Source organism: Nesoenas mayeri (assembly GCF_963082525.1).
Source record: "Nesoenas mayeri genome assembly, chromosome: 1".
NCBI classification, from domain to species: domain Eukaryota; kingdom Metazoa; phylum Chordata; class Aves; order Columbiformes; family Columbidae; genus Nesoenas; species Nesoenas mayeri.
This window is the reverse complement of record NC_137541.1, coordinates 81,193,093-81,212,416: the sequence shown is the minus strand read 5'-3', so window position 1 is coordinate 81,212,416 and position 19,324 is coordinate 81,193,093. Positions and strand designations below refer to the sequence as shown.

Genomic DNA, 19,324 nt, shown 5'->3' with positions numbered 1-19,324 from the left:
AAACTATGTTCACCAGCTTCCAGCTGGATTATTCACAGCCCTGTGTCCAAGCCTATTTCTATAGCCACAAATTCATCAATAAGACACAGTACATGAATATTTGATAATTAAAATACAGTAAGCTGTGTCCTAGATAAAGTTGTCTCTCGTTGTCCTCAACCTTTCTGCCTGCAGCTCTTCAGAGGCAGCTGTTGTTCTTTCATGATTATGGGTTTTATGGGAAAATTGCTGTGCTCTCAGTTTTTGTCATTTGATCAGCAAGGTAAACCCAAATAAACAGGAGTGGATATAAGGGCCACATCTGCAGTTGCATTTGCTTTGATATGAATTACAAGAGCTCTCGATCCTCCTGCTTTAGTCAATTCGTTGACTGTGGTCAGAAAACAAGGCAAATTTCTCAGCTCCCTCTTGCAGCATATGGAAAGGTAGTTGCACAGGCACCACATGGCAGCAGGAGGTGGGCAGCCTACTTCCCACTCCAGGCTTTGTAAAGAAGCTTGTTTGGCCAGATTCTCATCTGGGGTAAGCAGGCACCCACTGCCAGAACAGGTAAAAGACACACATCACTGAAGGACATCTTTCTAAAAAAAACATAAAATAAGGAGACTGATATTTTTCTCCACTCCTCTTCAAATATATCCTGTGACCTACTGTGCTCCATGTAGATAAAGGCCAAGTTTTCTTAATAGGAGATAAATTTCCCAAACCTTTGCTTGGCAATAGATCTAGCAGACACGGACTCATGGGACAAACTCCTGCTGTGGATCACTATTAAATTATTTCATGTTGGAATTTGGCCTGGAGCAGAACCAGCTCCAATGTATGTAACCACACAAGCATTCAGTTGGGTTAACCAGCAGTGCTTGGTGTCAGAGATTCTGCCACTGAGGTTGGTTAACACAAGGTGTTTGCTTTGGCACTCATAATCCCACGCTTCCTATTTTGCAGAGGTTGAGGTTTTGGGGTTGTTTTTTGTTTGTTTGTTTGTAGGGGGTTGTTTTGTTTTCTGCTCCCCATGGGTCTAATACAGCATTCTTTTGTGATGATTCTCCAATATATTTCTATTTATTCTGCAGCCCTATTTCAGAGAAGAAATAAACCACCCAGTCCAATTTTTTGGCTTCTATCTTTTTTCTTGCACTTTCCTGCTCCAAATGTCAGACTTGAAGTTCTCACTTGTAAGGCTCCTCGAGGGCATAGGTCAGTTGCTGTGTAGGTCAGGAAAAGATCATGGTTGACAGCTTTGTATAACAGGCTTCCGCTGTTGTGGGGAGTGGGAATTTTGTTTCCCATGGCAGGCACAGAGATAAGCCATGGACAAAAGCAGCCCTCTACAGTAGGGTTGAGAAAATCTATGATAGATTATATTACAGTTATATTCAGAGTTGGATAGCAAATGTAACCGCATAAAGGGGACAAAGAAGGTAAAAACAAACTTCTTTTTATGCTTGTGGTCCTGTGGGTCAAAAGGAAATTAAGCCCTACTGGATAAGTAGTGAAAGATAGGAATGCCAAACATGTTTTTAATGAAAATAAATGTTATTTCAATGCTTTATTTCTTTGTTAATATTTAGCAGCAGTGGAGGAGCCATAAAGGGTCATAAGGATCCAGCAGGGCCTATTCGGTTGGGGCTCAGATCCTGGGTAACAACTGCCTGCCTGGGAACCATCTGCAGCCCTGGACCAGAGGAGAAATCATGGAAAGAAGCTTTGGCAATGCCTAAGTCTCACAATTACCTTGGTGACTTGAGACTATCAGACTCCTCCTGCCTTCACATCAGTTTCTGTTTTGACCACTTGAGAATAGCCACAGTGGCACGCCCTGCAGGAGCAGCATGGTAGTGGCCCTTGTTCCCATAGCCCTTTGGAAAGCTGAAGGGCTGTTCAAGTGCTAAAAAAAATTCTCTCCCTGGGAGAGTATATTCTGTGCACTCTCCAGTTGCATCCTTCCAGCTTGAAAACTTTTCAAGCCACTTAGCTAAACAGTTTCCACATGGTAATGCCTTGCTGACCCAGGTCTCTGCTCTTGCTTGTCTGCAGCCTCCTCTCTGCAAACCCCTGCACAGCAGCAGCAGCAAAACAACCTGTGAACGTCAGGAGCCTCATGTGCTTTCAAAACCAGGCTTGATGTTTTCAACATCCTCTCTCGTTTTCCTGTGTGCAGACTACTGTCTAACATTTCTGGAAAGGCAGCCAGAGACTCCAGCCAATTTCTATGGCATTTTAAAGCTGCACATATGTTTAATATATCTACAACTTCCTTCCCCAGGGCTTCATGCTTCTCTTGCCATTCATCTTTTCATACTGTATTCATAGAATATGAGTTATCTACAGCATCACTACCATAATATATGGCATTTCCCAACACCTATATGGCAAATCCATTAGAAACTGTAACAGCTGCAGACTAACTCCAGCAGCGTGAAATGCTCTACCTGGTGGAAAACAATCACAAAAGTGCTTTTCCCATTCAGAGTTATAAAAAGGTGATAGAAACAGATGCACCTCCCTTTTCAGTTATTTCTCTGACTCCAGGAAGAGGTCAGAATCAATGAAATTGGAGGGGCTGGTTTTATCTGAGGCAAATGGAAAGAAATGCTCATTCAAACAGCAGGCCAGGTTAAGAGCTGGTGAGGTGGGAGTCCCATAACCAGTAGAGTGGCAAAGGGGAGTCCTAATGGCAGTGCCTCACAAATAGTGCATAGAAAGGGAAAGCAAGGCAAGGGGTGGCTTCTCCCAAAGTTGTAACTCTGCCTCTAGAGCAGCGAGTATAATAACAGGCTGTCAGCAATGCTGAGCGAACACACACTTGGAATAAAAGGAGCCAATAGATGAGGATGCCACACTTTCCTTGCCCAACTCCACTCTCCCGGTCACCACAGTGTTGGGAGTGCCTGCCAGGCGTGCAGTGAGAGGGTACAAACACCTCCAGTCAACAGCAGCTAATGACAGCCCTGTAACTACAGCTCAGCTGAAACCTAAAGCATTTTGTTCATCCTCCTTCTTCAAGGCAGTGTTAGTTTTTAATATACTTACATATTTATTTTTGGGTGCTGTAAATGTAAAAGGCACATAGGTGGTGCAAAGATATATGCAGAAAAAGAAAGTTTGCTTGGGAAATACAGGCATAGCTTGTTTCTCTTGCTCTGCTATGAACACAAAATAGGTGAATTTACACACTGTAACAGGTGAATTTACCTACTCACTATGACTAAGGCTAGCTATGTAAAGATACACACACTGCTTCCTTTTTTACCATGCATGAAGTTGGCTTCACACAAGGACTGTCTGGAGCAGTCAAAGCTTGGAGCATCCTCAAAGTCCATGCCAGGGAATGGTTTCCAAGACAGTGGTAACCCCTTCAGAGTGGCTCTTCTTTGCCACATCACATCATTGCTACGAGGCTGGCTCATCTGGATGTCATGAACTGAGCCTTTAGTGATGCACTGATAGTGTGGGCAAAGAGTAATGAAGCAGCTAGAGATGAGAAACAGAGATGGGAGGAAGTACTATGTGAGAAGGCTGGAAAGGCAACTGTATATACAAAGTTTTCATGTAAAGTACAAAGCAGAAGTGGTTCCACCATATACAGACGTTTGGGAATATGAACTAGAACTGGCAAGGGGAGAGGGAAGTGTGACAGAAACAAAGCAAAAAAAGTAAGGCAAAGTAAGTAAGGCAAGGGGTAGGCAGGGACTCCAGCTATCAAGGAAGCAAATAACAAGTTTGTGGAAGAATGAGAAGCAAAGCATTTTGAAAGAACCATTAGGGTCAGCAGCCTGTGAGATATCAGTGCATTCAGTAACCCTGTGGGGAACTGCAGACTGACAGAACACTGCAAGGCTTCATGGTAAGCAGGAGAAGGATTCCTGGGACTCCACCAGGAAGCTTTTCAGTTGTCTTTTGCCATGACTACAGGAGACAGAAGTGGGCAGGATGGCTATTTTACCAAGGCAAGCACTGCAGGGGGCGGCTGGGCATGGGTCTAGAGAAAAAGCTGTGCTGCACACATAACTCTTGAACCCTGGCATTCCTTCCCCAGTAATCAAGCAGCAGGCTATATTTAACTCAACCTAAACAGAAACAAAGAACAGCAGGACTAGTCTTAACTCTAACAGCTGCCACCAGCTGTTCAGAAGGGATGCAGGTAGCGCCGATGTCAGATGTAGTTAAAGGAGATGGAACAGGGAAGGCAGCTACACTTGAATGAACAATGTTCGTGTTTGATTAGGGAAATTCTGCTTTTTATTATTTCATGGTTAGCCAGAAGGAAGATCAAATGTTGAGCAAAGCATGAATGCTTTCTACACCAAGGACAAGGCTATGGTGAACCAGACAGGCAAATAAGCAGAGGAAAGGGAAGAAGTAACAGATACAAGTAGACCATCTTGCTAATCAGGGCAAATGCTTCTGTGTCTAGCCCAGGTAGCATAACAAGAACTAACAAATGCGGTTTTGAGAAAGTCCAAGCTACACTGGTTGTCATGCAGTTGCTGACTAAAAACTTGCATCTGTGTGGTGATGCCAGTAGGGCTTTTCCAAGCAGCATGTTGGGGGTGCCCACAGCTACTGCTGGTCCCAGTAGTGCCCTGCACTGGTTAATGTACACCCTGTCTGGCACCAAAACTGCACATGTTGGGGCCACTACAACAGCAGCCACCCTTCTTGTTGGCATGGGAAGGGCTCTCAGGGCCACACATTCATGAGTGACAGTGACTTATTTTGCTGATCCATGAACCCAGGGTTCACCCTCTGTATAGGCATCAGGATCATCCACTGGACAGGAATGCAGAAAAGTCATGGTAATGCAACTGGTTGCTTGCAATATTACCTGCTCCAAGGGGATATATTTGCATGCTTGCTGCGGGAGAAATCATCACAAAACCTCACCCAGAGTGACCTAATTACTGCTACATTTCTACTAGTATGTATAAACATACATGCACAGTACCTTCAGTGAACCTGTACCTAGTTGAAAGGTGTAAAAGCAGAGGATGCAAAAAGTGGGACAGTTTAATGAGTACTTTACCAGCAAAGTACTAGGGGACAAGTAATATAGGGGGTGTTAAACTTGATCACTGAATAATTGCTTAAGTATCTGGTTGTCATTGCCATTGTTAAGAACAGAGGGGAAAAAGAAAAGCAACTGATCTACTCGACTAGTGTAAAAAAAAAAAAAAAAAAGCCACAAAACAGAAAATCCAGTCTCTTTCCACACACATTTCTGGATTTCAGAGGCACCTTATTACAGTAATCTTCCCTAGATACCTAAATACATCAGTTGGTATAGCATGGACTTGGAAGCTTTTGTGGTAGCTTTTCCTGCCTTACTAGCAGAGTTGTGAGCTAGATGACTAATCACTCCTTAATATCTCATGTTTCTTCCCCGAAAGTCCCTGAAATTAAACTACTGGGGGAAAACACATGAGCAGGGATTTGTGACGGAAAAGTCACTTTGAAATGGGCTTCTTTCCCAGTAACCCGTGCGTTTTATTTAAGGGAGGGGAGCGGTGCTGAATTCAATTCTATTCCCCACATGCCCAGACAATTGCAAAGTAATTTGTGGTAGTATATTTCAGACATATCCCCAAATAATGAAAGCAAAACATAGATTTGTTGTAGGCCTCTCTGGCTTGGCTGTTGCTTGAATTTTTACTGTAGGAACTTTCAAATCCAGGTATCTTTCTCCCAGGTACACACCCCCATCCTGGGTTAGACAAGGAAAATAGCATAAGCCAACAAACACAAACCTACAACTACTCAGGACTTTCCCAACTGTGACACTACAGTGACTGAGCTTGGTGAGATCTTTGTTTCTTGGATGGCACGGTATTTACTGATGCCATTCTATTGATCACCCTCTTGCCCAAAAGCAAGGATTTGAGCTGTTTGCTGGATCAAAAGCTGATAATAGCCCCAAATCTTGTGTAGTAGCTGCATAAGAAAATGATTTGTGTAGCTGCCTAGAAGCAGACACATGTTTACTGGGGGGAGCCTGTGAGAACTTTAGTATCTCCCCTCTCACTTAATCACCATTAGAAACCACACACATTTCCATGTCACATACCACAGCTGTACAGCCCAGACAGACAGATGAGAACTGCATCTGCCCTGTGTATGGGTGCACCACACACGCTAATGCAGAAACTTGGAGTACTTGGCCTGGCAGACATACAGCAAAAAGGCAAGTTGGATAGCACATGCCACAGCTGGACATTTTCTCTTTTTTTTTTTTGGCCAAAATATAAAGGCTCCTAAGGAGAGGTATTTTGAGCATTCATAGTCAACTGAGTTATGAGTTGGAAAAGCATCAGCCATGCAGTATTATCCGGTACATGCCCTTCTCTTCTCCTCCTGGTTCACACATTTTCATTGCTCTTTAGCTTTCTGGGCACACACTGTACCTTGTGATGACAGGGAAGAACAAGGCCTTTAAGTCTTTATCAATTGTTTCTACTATATTTTTAAAATGAGCCATTTCAGAAATTCTAACTTTTGTCACCATAGGAATGAAGCTGTAGGATTCAGCAGAAGAATAATTTAAATGACAATGTTTAAGCAATTCACTTCAACTTTAATTCTCCATTCCCTCCAAGCTCCTCTTGAACATAAAGAAAAAAGACTTTAAAAGCTCTCTCTCCCACTCAGTGCCTCTTGACTAGCCCAAATTAGGAGGTGCAGCCCTGTTATCTATAGCAGAGCTTAGCAATGTCTCTTCCCACCCACAAAGTGTCTCCTCTTCTTCCTGAGTAAAGCATCAGCAAAGTGCTCCTTGGCTCAGGCAGATCTCCTATATATTTTTTTTATTCCACCCCCAGCTAGTTTAAAGCAATGTTTAAGGGCTTTTCATATAATAAGAACCAAGTGAAAGGAGGAGCATCCAGTCCAATGTACAGCAGTAGGTTGGGATGCCCATACCTGGTGAGCTTGCCCAGGAGAAGGCCAAACTGATCAGTGATTTACTACTCGGTGTAATTCTGAACCAAGTGTTTTAACAGAGCACTCTTACATGCCGCTTTCTGAGTTTGCTTGCTCCTCCTTTTCTATTTGAAAGGTTGAGGTCTACGTTAAGTAAAAATAAAAAACAAGGACAGGTGATTTAATTAGCAATTCTGCTGGCCTTCTTCAGCAAGCAGAGACAAGGCAAGGAAGGAAAACAGTAAAAAGCTGACACTTAGACTTGCTATGCCCCCTTGTTTGTTTTTTAAACCTTTGAACCATGGAAACTTCATAAGCAGCAAGAAGGCGGATAAAAGTTTTGTTTTCTCTGGCTTTAACTCTCTTTTGAGATGCTATCACTATTCTGACTTGTGAACAATGTTCTGTTTTCCCACCTCATGTTTAGAAGAGTCTTGGATTAATTGGAAGGGACTACTTAGTAGAATAAGGAATCTTGCACGCCATTAAACAGACATCTAGTACTAACAACAACACTAGGAAGTTCCTCAGCTTTCAGTAGTGGTAACAGCTCTATTGACTTTCATGGTGCATGAGGGACAGCTTTAATTCTACACATATCCTGAAGCACAACACTTCTTTCTTCATAGCTGCTTTAACTCACTGATCCAAAGTCCTGGTCAGGAACAGGAAGAGAAACCTCTCCAGGTTATTATAATATGTCTCTGTAACTTCACAGATGCTGTCAGGTGGTGAAGCCACTTAGAGACTAAGAACCTAATGCCTGGCTGTTACTTAGCAAATGAAGATGAGCCAAGAAAGCAAGCCAGTGACCATATTTTGGCATGACTTTCTGGCAATTACAGTGGTCTTATTTATCACCCAATAACTCCCTTTCATCACATGTATCTAGTGTACTCCAGTGCTCTGCCTTGCATTCTTGCTTCTAAAATCTGGCTTATCTTTCAGCTGTCTGGCCAAGCCTACTCTGGTAACCTATGGTCACAGGATCCCATCTCAACAACATATTACAAACTGGTCATAGGGATAGGGAATTACAGGGCTATACTAAAAAAAAAGGCACTATAAACATCAATCTAGTAGGCTACTTAATCTGACAGACCCAGCTATATGCAGACTACTTTGTGTCCAGCTGCACTTTTAGCAAAGGTGTAACAGCATTTCCACAGCTCTCATTGTTGCTACTGTTGGTTACAGGCAAATAGGTATTTTCAGAACTGCCCGCCCCCCCGCACTCCAACCACACACACTTTTTTCTCTGGAGTTGGACAAACTGTTGAAACCGAATCCTTTTATGGGAGTATACAAGAGGGGTTTTCATAAGCAAGCTGGAGATTCTGGGAGGCACAGCTGCTGCTCTGTGGAGGTGGCTCACAGCACTCTGTAGTCTCTCCACCCCCTTAAATTCACCTTGCTGTGCTGCCCACTTATTTGCGCCTTCATTTCCACACAGATTGACATGCGTGGTCACAACTAAAAAGAGGGGACCTTAGTCATATTTTATGTAATATTTCCTTGCATGTCAAAGGGAAAAAGGAAAGAGAGAGGAGGAGGATGTTGAAGGACTAGGGTGTTTTCATTGGCTTTTCGTGAAAAATTATCTCCCACCCAGCTCCAGGCCTATAGGAAAACATTTTTACCATAATGTCCTAGTATAGTGGAGTCTACAAAAAGGATTCGACAAGTGAAAACGGCTCTTGTTGATCCTGTGCTGGTGGGGCATTTTGACTGACTACTTAACAGGTAGTTTTATATTTTTTAAATCCAAGCTCTCAAATGATTAGGAATACCAGAGCGAGGATATGCAGTTTTCCTGCATATACTTCAATATCCTCTTGCATTATTTTGAACCCAGCCAAAAGACTGGACAACCACAGAAACCATCATCTGAATGCAAGACAAACCAAAAGGAGAACAAGTGAAGTTACTCGCAAAACTTGCACAGGACAGTGAAATACAAATACAAAAGAGGGGTGGGGCGAGCACAGCAGGGGAGAAGGAACAGTTTAAACTTATCCCAGTATATTATCAGCATTCCCTCAGGTATTTTATTCAAAACGGTAGAATTTAATCTGCATTGTCTTTGTATAAGTGGTATAATCTCTAACAACCTCTGCCTCACATACACCTTTTTTCCTGAAGGCTAACAGAGCTACTTCACTGGTAAGTGTTCTGGTAAAACACCTTCTGGGTAAACGTGCTTTTATAAGCAACCCATTCTGAAGCTAATGAAACTGTAATATGTTTACGGGCCAGAACACCGGCATTTCTAATACAAAAGTTACTTCATGGAACTGGAGTTGGTTGACAGCAACTGAGGGTCTTGCCTAATGCTCTTACCAGTACATTCTACTTCCCGGCTTCTCTTGTGCAGATTTCTCTAAAATAAACAGTATCTCAAATTCCCAAACTGGAACAGGAGCATGATTAGACTCAGTTTCCTTATTTCATCATCCCTGTGGTGCAAGGACATGTCAGAGCAGTCCTGAAGCTGTCAAATTAATGCACCACCAAACTACCTGAGAGAGTGTGCAACACTTGTATTACTCTTCTTGTCTCACCAAAGGCAAGGCTGTCTGTAGAAATGTTTCTTTTAACATTTATGCCTCCCCCTTGTGTTTCTACCATATTAACTCACCAGACTATGTTTATTTCTCAAAAGATCTCTCCTCATGCAAACTTTACACGTCATATTTTCTCAGTTTCCTGCTAAATATGTATATCCAAGATAGCACTGAGAATAAAAATTCTTTGAGTTGCTGAGTCTAACATTTCCCAGTGAAATCAACCAGAATTACAGCTATAACAAAGTTATTCAATATTTAACATAGAATCTTATCTTAGGTGACAGGGAGCATAACATAAATACCTTGATCTAGCGCAAGCTATGAAGAGACAAATTAAATATTACTAATTCTGTTCTAATAGCAAGAGGAATCTTGCTACTCACTACTTGAGAAGTGTGACTGAATTGGGGTGGGAAGTTTCTTTTACTGTTGCTGGGTTTCTTTAAAGCAATGAAAGTATTTTTAATTTGGAGAACATGGAGAAAAGAGTGTGGGAAGCAAGAAAGAGAGAACTCCTGGCCTTATCCTGACCTCCCTGACAAGAATAAGTTCACAGCAGCTATTGTTTTGTACAAAAAGTTTTTCTGCACAGAGGAAGCAAAAAGTTACCTGATGACAAGCAGAAGAAAAAAAAAATCAGACAGTGAACATACCTGACTTGCCCACGCCAGCTCGACCAAAGATCGCCAGCTTCACTTCTGCGCTCTTAGCCATGCTGGAAAGAATGGAGTGGCAACAAATTCACTCGATAATCAAAAGTGAAGCAGAAGAACTGTTCCCAGCTCCTGTCTTCGGCTTCACCATGTCATTGTGACGTCAATGCAGAGCCTGGGGAAGAACACCACGAGGATGGAGCTGCAAGGAGCCCAGCTCTCCCACAACCTCCCCCTTTTTTCATTTTTAAATAGTCACAATAACTGATGCTACGTTCCTGCTTTAAACATTGCAGTAACACCACTGACACATTAGGCTCTGTTCACATTTCAGATTTCTAGCTCTCGCTGTTTGCTTCACACTGGCGTTGTAATATTGCAAAAGGTACTTAACAACTCAAAGCACCTGCCTCACAGCTACACTAAGGTTTCTTATTCTTCCTTCCTTCCTTCCTTTCTTTCTTTCTTTCTTTCTTTCTTTCTCTTTCAGCTGCAATTGCTTATATTTACTGTATTTGCCTCAACTCCAATGAATCAGTTTTTGTAGAACATATTTAAAAGCCACGAGTGCTCACTAATGCTGCCTGCAGGTAGCTGGTCTTTCCTCAAGCACTCCAGTTCCAGAAAGGTCTCAACTACTCAGCTGCAGTTTTTTAAAAACCTCTAAGCACTTATACCTTGCCTATTCTGCTAAACAAATCCGTACTCTGAAGTTCTCTAGTGCTCCTTGTTTAAGCTGCCTCAGCTCATACATAAACATTTGGCAAAGCGTGGGTTAGAAAAAGGATGCCAGAATTTCTGGTAAGACACTTTTAATAGGCCGTGTGGGAATTATCTATATTTACAGCTTCACTGCATGACCTTGAGCAAGTCACCTGACCTGTCACTGTAAAATGCTTTAAGATCTTGGGCAGAAAAGGTCACCTGTAACAATGATGATGATCCTCACCCCTAACTAAAACCTCCAAAATTTAGTCTCCCTTTAAAACAGAGTAGAATATCTCTTATGACTGCAACCTGATATAAAGGTTTGCTGTTGTGTCAGTGTCCAGTTCAGCCACAAATTCTAACAGTGATGCAGGAAGCCCTATGTTAGTATTAACCACGTTACAGCAAAACTTACTACAAACACGTTTCTTAAAATAAAAGCATGGGGAATTTGCCCATAAAAACTAGCTTGTAAAAAGAAAGAGTAAAGATGCCTAATGTAGAGGAGAGTCCCAATATATCTCTGAGGTCTTTACATTCCCATTAATTTTGCCTAAGAGTAAATATCAGACCACGCTCACTTTACATGAACAGTTAGAAACGCAAAGTGTTCCAGGAGCTGTATCATCCATCTGGGTCGCTGTGAGGGGGACACCAGCATTTCCCTTCCGAAGAAGCTCCCAGGCGCCGGCTGGTATCGAACTCACACCCGTGAGGCTGCGCGCCCGGCCAGCGCCTGCGGCACGACTGCTGCTCCGCGCAGGCACCGCTCCCCGCCGCAGGGCGCTCCGCAGCCCCGCCAGCCTTTTGCCGGCAGGTATATTTTACATTTCTACGTAGACATTGATTCATTACCGCCTGCTCCATAACTTCGGGTGAGCTCTGCTCCCCGGCCGGGTCCCGGCAGGTGCCGCCCGCCTGTCGCAGAGCTCACCTGTACGCCCTGTTCTGCGTCCGCGGCCCCGAAAGCAGGGGGCACCCACTCACGCTCCTCCCCACGCCCGCCCCGCTACTCCTCCCCGCACCCGCGGAGGAGCCCCGCGGCTGTGCACAGCTCCGCGCCGCCCCCCCGGCGCTCACCTCTTTGCACGCAGCGAGCACAGCGGAGTGGCCGCGCTCGGCGGTGTGCGGGCTGCACCGCGGCGCTCAGCGACGGAGGCGCGGCCCAGCGCGGCTCGGCTCGGCTCCGCTCCGGCGCTCCCGCCGGCGACAGCGGCGCGGCCGCACAATGCGGCGAGGCCGCCCGCCCCTTCGCCCGCCTGGCGGCAGCTCCCGCAGCGCCCGCCGCCGCCGTGCGGCACTGCGGCGTCCCCTGCCGGTCGATGGGCGCAGCACGGCCGCCCGGCGCGGCGGTGCGGAGGGTGCCGGGCGGGGAGCGGCGGGGGCGCCGGGCTGGACACGGAGGGCGGGCGAGGTGGCGTCGTCCCGTCCCTGCACATTCCTGCAAGCGTTACCCGGTGACTGGCGTGATCTCCGAGAGGAACGAGCGCTGCCCTGTAATTTGGTGTAATTAACGGTAGCGTAGTCTTTAATTATGTGGGACAATGGCTGTTGTTCACATGCATAAATTTTGGCTAAGTGCTTGCTAGCGGGCCTGGCCAAGTTTGCTCCACAGTTTAACATTTCAAGTACTCTCCCTTCATCTGCTGCCTTACGGCTGCCCACCAGTACCACCCTTTATAACTGTACAGAGCCAGATCGTCTCTCTGTCCTGACAACCATAGCAGCGAAGTGACAGTAAGTTTGCTGCCTCATCATACTGCTTTCTAGTAGCACCAACTTTTTATGCTGCACTCTACATCCCAGCATAGCTTATGGGAAAGGAAAGCACTGTCATTTCAATTTGCAAATGGGGAAAACCAACTGTGTAATTACATCAGTCCCTCCAAGAGGCTGGTGTCAGAGCCAGAGATCAAGTTCTGAAATTATACGACCAAATTCACTGGGCAACTCTTGTTTCCTTGTGTATTAAACTATCCAGTAATGTAAAGATACATTAGTAACAGATGTGAACAAAAGCTGGAAAGCACTTAGAGTTCAGTGGATATTCCTCCTCTGTTTCTTTTCCAGTCTGGATCTGAATGAGATACAAGATAAGTAGAAGAAAAAGCTCTCACCTCACTGTTTTTCTTGATACAAAATTAAAGAAAAGTTGGGTTGGAAAAGATGTTTCATGATCCAAGTCTCTCTACAAGAGTATGATAAGCATTTAGGCGGTAGAGAGGCAGTCCTGAGGAGAAATGAGCACCTACTATTCCCTCCAAGCTGTATCAGCTGCAGGCACTCAGGAGCAGATCTTAAAATAGTTGCACTGCACATCATTCGAAGGCAAAAAAAATTAGAAGGCAGATGTGAAAGCAGTAGTGTGGTTTATGCTTTACTTGTTAAAAATAAATGCTGAGGCTTTAAACCTTCACTCTCTGTTTGGTTTACATAGTTTAGAGGGATTAGCTTTTTCCATCCTCCTAAGAGAGCAACTGTTGAGTGTCTATTTTGCATCCGGGGAAATGTGTATTAGTCTCGAAGCCTGACATTTGTTTTGTGTCTATGGAATTCACCCTGCATGGGGCTGTCAAATTAAAGACGATAACTGGCTTTTCCAAAGCAGCAGATAATTTATTGGTCATTAAAAATCCTAGTCGCTCTGTAGTCTGTTTGCACTGAAGTCTCTTGCGCCAGGACGCAAGAATTTTGTAAACACTAATCACGGACACAGGCAATGTTTTCATATGGTTGACACCATCTGGACCAAGTGGTCCAGGACCACTTCAGTTGCTGTTTGTTTTCTCTGTACTCTCTGTGCTTCTCATACATAATGTTGATAGGTCTATTTTGTTTTGGTTTTGGTTTTGGTTTGGGTGGGGTTTTTTTGTCTTTGGTTTTTGATTTTTTTTCCTTTTTATTTCCCTACCCAAAATAGGTTTTGAAAGCCTTAGGTTTTAGTCCTATAGAGCAAGGACCACCTTGCTTTGTCATAAGCAATGTTTTTTGGTAGTTGTGACTGACACAGTGTATTTTCTTGATGGCTTTGCCACTTCTGCTCATTCTGAAGTGTGCTCATGGTTATTATCCTGGCATGGATAATGAGATTGAGGTTTTCGCCTGTGAAGACCATCACCTGACTGACTGCCTGAATGACAGGGCAGGTTCCTTTTCTGGCCTTGCGACTTATGAAAATGTGGGAGAAGGAAAGCAAAGCTGAAAAAAGGGTCTGATCCCAGATGGCCTGTATGCTGTCAGTCCAAATTCAGCCTGATTCAGCTGAAGTTAGGAGTACCCCATTTCCTACCCCACAGAGCCATGTCTCCCCCTTTGTCCCTTGCATCTTTAATCAGTCATAAAGTTTCACAGCCTGAATTCATTTTTTGAAAATAGCACTTTGGTGTATTTAAAAATATTATTATTGTTTTACCAGGAAAATGAGCAGCCCCAGCACAAGAGGATAGATGGCTTTATGGGAATTATTGGCTGGAGTAGAGCTGAAGGAAACTCGCTCCTTCTTGTAGGCTTCTTTTCTACATAGTGGTGAAGTTTATCTGCCTGCAGTCATCAGTGAATTTGTCTGTGGCTTTATGCCTCCTAGGGGCAACACTGAGCCTTGTCATAGGGCAGAGCAGGTGACCTTCTCTCCCTTGGTGAGCCCAGGAACTACGGACCTGTTGCTGCTGAAGAGCTGTGAACATGGAAACTATGGCTGCGAGACCATGGCGGTGTAGTTATTCCAGGGTCTGTAACTTGGGCTTGCACCTCATGGTGCTTAGCTCCCTTGTTATCCACACCTGATTGCACCCCTTTTTGCTTATCCAGAGCAAGAAATTTGGTTTATTTCTGGTCTGGTAAGTGCCTACAGTTAGAGCATCAGACTACCCCTATGCACCAGTAACCCTAACAGCTGACAGGCAGATAATGAAATTGGAATGCAAACAGCTTCAAATGCAGGTGAAGCCATAGACTCTTAAGACAAAGCAAAATGGTGTTTCAGGACTGATTAACAGAGTTGCAACCAAGCAGTGACAGTTGACAGAAGTATTTTAGAAAGGTTCATGATTTTAAGTCCACTTAACTGGCTTACTAAGTGTTGCCAAAGTCCAGAGTGACCTTTCTGTCTGGTGTGAAGGTGCTACCTGTTTATCATCAAACACACCTATTGGCTTCTCATTTTAATTGTGGATGCTTATGGTTTCTGGAGGCATTTCTGTTATGAAAGCCAATGGCATTTGCTTCCTGAAAGGTGGGAAAGAGGACTGGTGTGACACTGCAGGCCTGACAGCTAACATATTAAGAGGATGCATGAAGAGCAAAGGACTGCTGAAGGTGTGGTGGTTGTGGTTTTTTTGTTATTTGTTGTTGGTTTGTTGGTTTTTTTGTGTGTTGGTGGTGGTGGTGGTTTTTTTTTTTCCAAAGCTGGAAATCTCATGATTGATGACCATTTTACAGGTTTCAACAACTTCTAAAACAAGATTTGGGCATGGGGTTTGATGACACTCATGAGAGATAAAAAGATGACAGACTTGGTTTCAGAAGGTTATATAGACATCTCTGAATCCTATGGAAATGAGTAGTATTTCACCTTCTGAGCCCCTTTGTGCAACTGAGTCCAAGTGTCTACAAACTGTAGAGCAGGACATACCATTGGTGACATGGTCAAGGAAACAGACTCCTCTCATCTGATTCCTGCAGTAAGGAGGTGTTTATTGGCCTCATGACTACTGTCTTTGCTGCTGCTGTAGAAGAGCAGCCCAGACCTGCAGTGAGGATTACTCTAGAATGGAGCACACCTGGCCAGAGCTGGATCCTTGCCTCAAACAGTAACTCATTGGTGACTTGGTTTACTTTTTTGCCTTTCCTTCCAGCACTCTCCTGAGAGCTGAGATGAAACTTGATAACTAGTAGAAAAACTACCAAATAAATAGCATGTTAACACAAATATTTGTAGCTATTAGTAAAGGTTCACAGGGAAACATTCAGATTGTTTTCTTCATTTTCACATAATATCTTCCAAATGTTTTTGTGTTGGCTCTCCACAAGGTACATAAATCTGTTCAGTTACACTAATCTAGTGCTGTGAAAAAAACTGCAGATTTCTCATTAAATTATGGATGAATTTTGCTGTTAGTTTGGTTTGTAGTCAGTATGAAGTATTGCTGTTTATAATTAATTTTGCATTTTCTCATATTTTCCCTCGTGGCTTATGAAACACTGAGTTCATATTGATGGGTTTTCTTGATTATACACTAAGGACTTATAACTTCTCTTTCTCCCAACTTTTTCCTCACTATTTAGAAGAAAAATCAAATACATATTTTTAAGATACAGATTTTATTACTTCATAAGTGTTTATTTCTAATGTAGTAGATAAGACCACAATCCTGTGAACATCTGTTTGTATTTAACTTTACATGGACGGGCTTAATCAAGTGGCCAAGGAAGCTGCAGCTTCCCCATTAGTATCACTTGAAGGTGGGCTGCGGAGTTGCCTGGAGAATCCAGGCATCAACATTTGGTTCTGTTTGGCTTGACAAGGTGCAAAAAACAGGGCACTGGAGATGGACATGGGAAGTTCTTCACAGCATCTTGTGAATCTCACACCGGCAAATGCCTCCATGCTATGTCCAAATGCAGGCCTTCTGTCTCAGTAGGCATTTGGCGCATTTGTACGGAGATATCTAAATACAGAGACTGAGATTCTTGCAGTAGCAAGATTTTTATCAGGTGTATTTAATATTGATACAAGTGCAAAGCTGAGAGGCACAGCTCAGTGGGAACTACTGCTGAGTAGTAAAGCATAAACTCATGTTTTATAACACGTGGTTAGTTGATACTCATCATATTGCCCCAGTATAAATGCATAAATTATTCTAATCTCTATTTTTTCTCACCTGTGCCATTGACTAGGTTGTATCTGGACAGTCTGCTCTTAAAAATGGGCAGGCTGGGACTCCACACACAGAAATGCAGCAGTGACTGCACTAACTCCATCAGTTTGATACTTTATTATTGATTTTGCTCTTTCTCTAGGGTTTTCTTGTCTCATTACTTCTCCTTCCATACTTACTCAGATTACAGAAAGATCCTTTAATTGTTTTCTTGTTAATGTAAAATTAATTGCTGTAAAGTCCTAAAGATAGAAGGGTAACTGTAACTCTCTCATGCATGTTTGTAATTATTAAATTAAATTTAAACCATGGAAGTCCAGTTTCTATACAGAAGTTTGGAGTAATAATTAAATAATCTACATAATATTCTGCAAACTAGGTAGTACTCTTCTGCTAGAGGGATTCGTGTTATGGTTTTAATACAGTTATAGAATTAAAAACCACTGGTAACAGTTGCAACAAATTTTGCAATAAATGTGCAATACCAGACTTTATTAATGAATGAGTTGCACTGATGTGTCATTTTAATTTCTTACAGATGTAGCCATGTTCTTTGAAAGGACCAGTGGAAATTGTCATAAATTCTTTTGCTATTCACATTAATGAAAGCTAGCCCTTACTCTTCCTCAATGGCATTATGATTGCAATCTGGATTGCCATAGGGACCTCGCTGTAATTCATCATTGCTTCAGTGTTAAAATTCTCTGGTGGAACCAGATATTGGTGTCGACAACATCTGGCGTTTTACATCTCTCATCTTTTTTCTACCTCCTTCCCACTGATTAATTGAGAGAACAGGAAGGGGAAATTGCTGCCATTGTTAATATCTTCAAGAAACTAAATGACTGCTAGAACTTTGGAGGATGTTTAGACATAAGATTTTGGAGATATGGGCCTTTTCACAGAGGTGAAGCTGAGGAACATTTGCTGTAACACCAGTCGTTGTGACATGCCTGGAGAGCCAGGAGGCCACGCTTCCATCTCCCATTCTGAAGCCAAGCAGTGGATTTGACAGGGCTTGCACATTCATGGGATAGTGTCTTGGCGACCACACTACATACATATCTGTGTGAATATATATACCATTTCTTTCTCTGGGTCTGTTTCATGTTGTATATAACACTTCTGTACTTGTATCAAAGAGAGAGAAGGGCTGTCCTGGATTTCTAAGTAGGAGTCTTTATCCATGCCTGATCAAATCCAGACTTGGTTCCTACCCAAGCCTTTCAGATGCTAGCCCATTCTCAGGAGCAGGGTTTAATGGAGCTCAGGCATACACTGCAAGGGAAATCTTGAGTGTGGGCTATTCATTAAGCATAGACTATACTATGTCTGCCTGTCCTTGCGGTGTATGACAATATGATGCTTTGTGGGAATGTGACCATGGCCAACATCAAATGGACATGTCAGCCCGTGTCCTTCCTAAAATGGCCTGATAACATGTATAGCAAGGTGCTGTGGGAGTATGGGGCATAGCCAGGTAGCAGGATGGGTTTACAGGATGCTATCAGGGAGCATCTTTAGACAGAGCTGAAAGGTCTAAACCTGCAGCTAGGATGAAGATAGTTGTAGCAGTCCTGCCATAAAGAATATTTAGTTATGTTTAGGAAAACATCAGTGTGATAAAATAATAGCATCCTGCCTCAAAACAATATGGTCTTTATGGATAAGGTACAATCTGGTGAGTTTGGAGAGGGTTGGATTTGGAGCTCTTCAGGAAAAGGGGAAATTCAACTTCACATTCTCTATGTAGTACTGGTTAAAGATAGGGTAAAGATCAAAGAGGAGAAAGTGAAGAAATTGTCATCATGATAGTAATTTTCTTAACTTTTCTATCTAAGTTATCCAGAACTGAAATGCTTCTTTTTAGGTTAGCCAGACAACTGCATAAACAAAAAATGAGGGTTTTTTTTCAAGAGAACCAGACTTTTATCCATTCCTTGATTTCTCACCAATTTCTGTTCCTGTGTGTAAAGAGAGAGCAATTTTGTTGATAAAATCCATTGATGTTTATTAATGTTTAATTCTCCAGAAATATGCTTTTGAGCTTTCCTCTATCCTGTCTGCTGTGCTTGGGAGGAACTCATACAAAGTTAATTCATTATCTTCCTTCAAATCTGCCTCTTAAAATTCCTCCTTGCCATAATCCTTAGAACCAACTTGACAAATGTTTGTCTATAAATATGTTGTGACCGCTGCCTTCCACGCTAAGTAATATTTTTGCAGTCTCTATCCTTCTCTATCCACATCCATCAGTTGTCCCCCAGGACTAAGAGCATGTTCTGGTAGGGAACCAACTTTTGTCCATACAAATGCCCCTCAACTGGAAGGGCCTCTGCACAATTCATGTCAATGGGGTGGTGACACATCTGGTAGATATCTTGAAGAAAAAGTAGTAAGTACATTTTTCAGTCAAGGACTAGTTGATCTGCTGTTTGTGGGCCTTGCGAACTCAAACCTAATTCACTTACCCAGGGCTGGAGGCTGAATAATTTATTCTGCCCTCCAGTGTGTGCTTGAACACACATTCTTCCTTGAAGTTCACCTGTGTATTTCTTCTCTGTGGTGCTGTTTTGGAGGACAATACTCTGGGATTTATATT

The 19,324-nt window shown here is 43.0% G+C and overlaps 1 protein-coding gene across 2 annotated transcripts in view; it reads right to left on the bottom strand.

Moving 5' to 3' along the window:
• RERG (RAS like estrogen regulated growth inhibitor) overlaps positions 1–10,199 on the bottom strand; it is a gene marked incomplete at both ends in the record, with an annotated part of 101,257 nt that extends 91,058 nt beyond the window's left edge. For both annotated transcript variants that reach the window (XM_080363480.1, XM_080363481.1), the window contains one exon: positions 10,139–10,199. In XM_080363480.1, coding sequence (XP_080219606.1) covers positions 10,139–10,199 — 61 coding nt within the window. The remainder of the gene's footprint in view (positions 1–10,138) is intronic.
• Between the last annotated feature and the right edge of the window lie 9,125 nt (positions 10,200–19,324).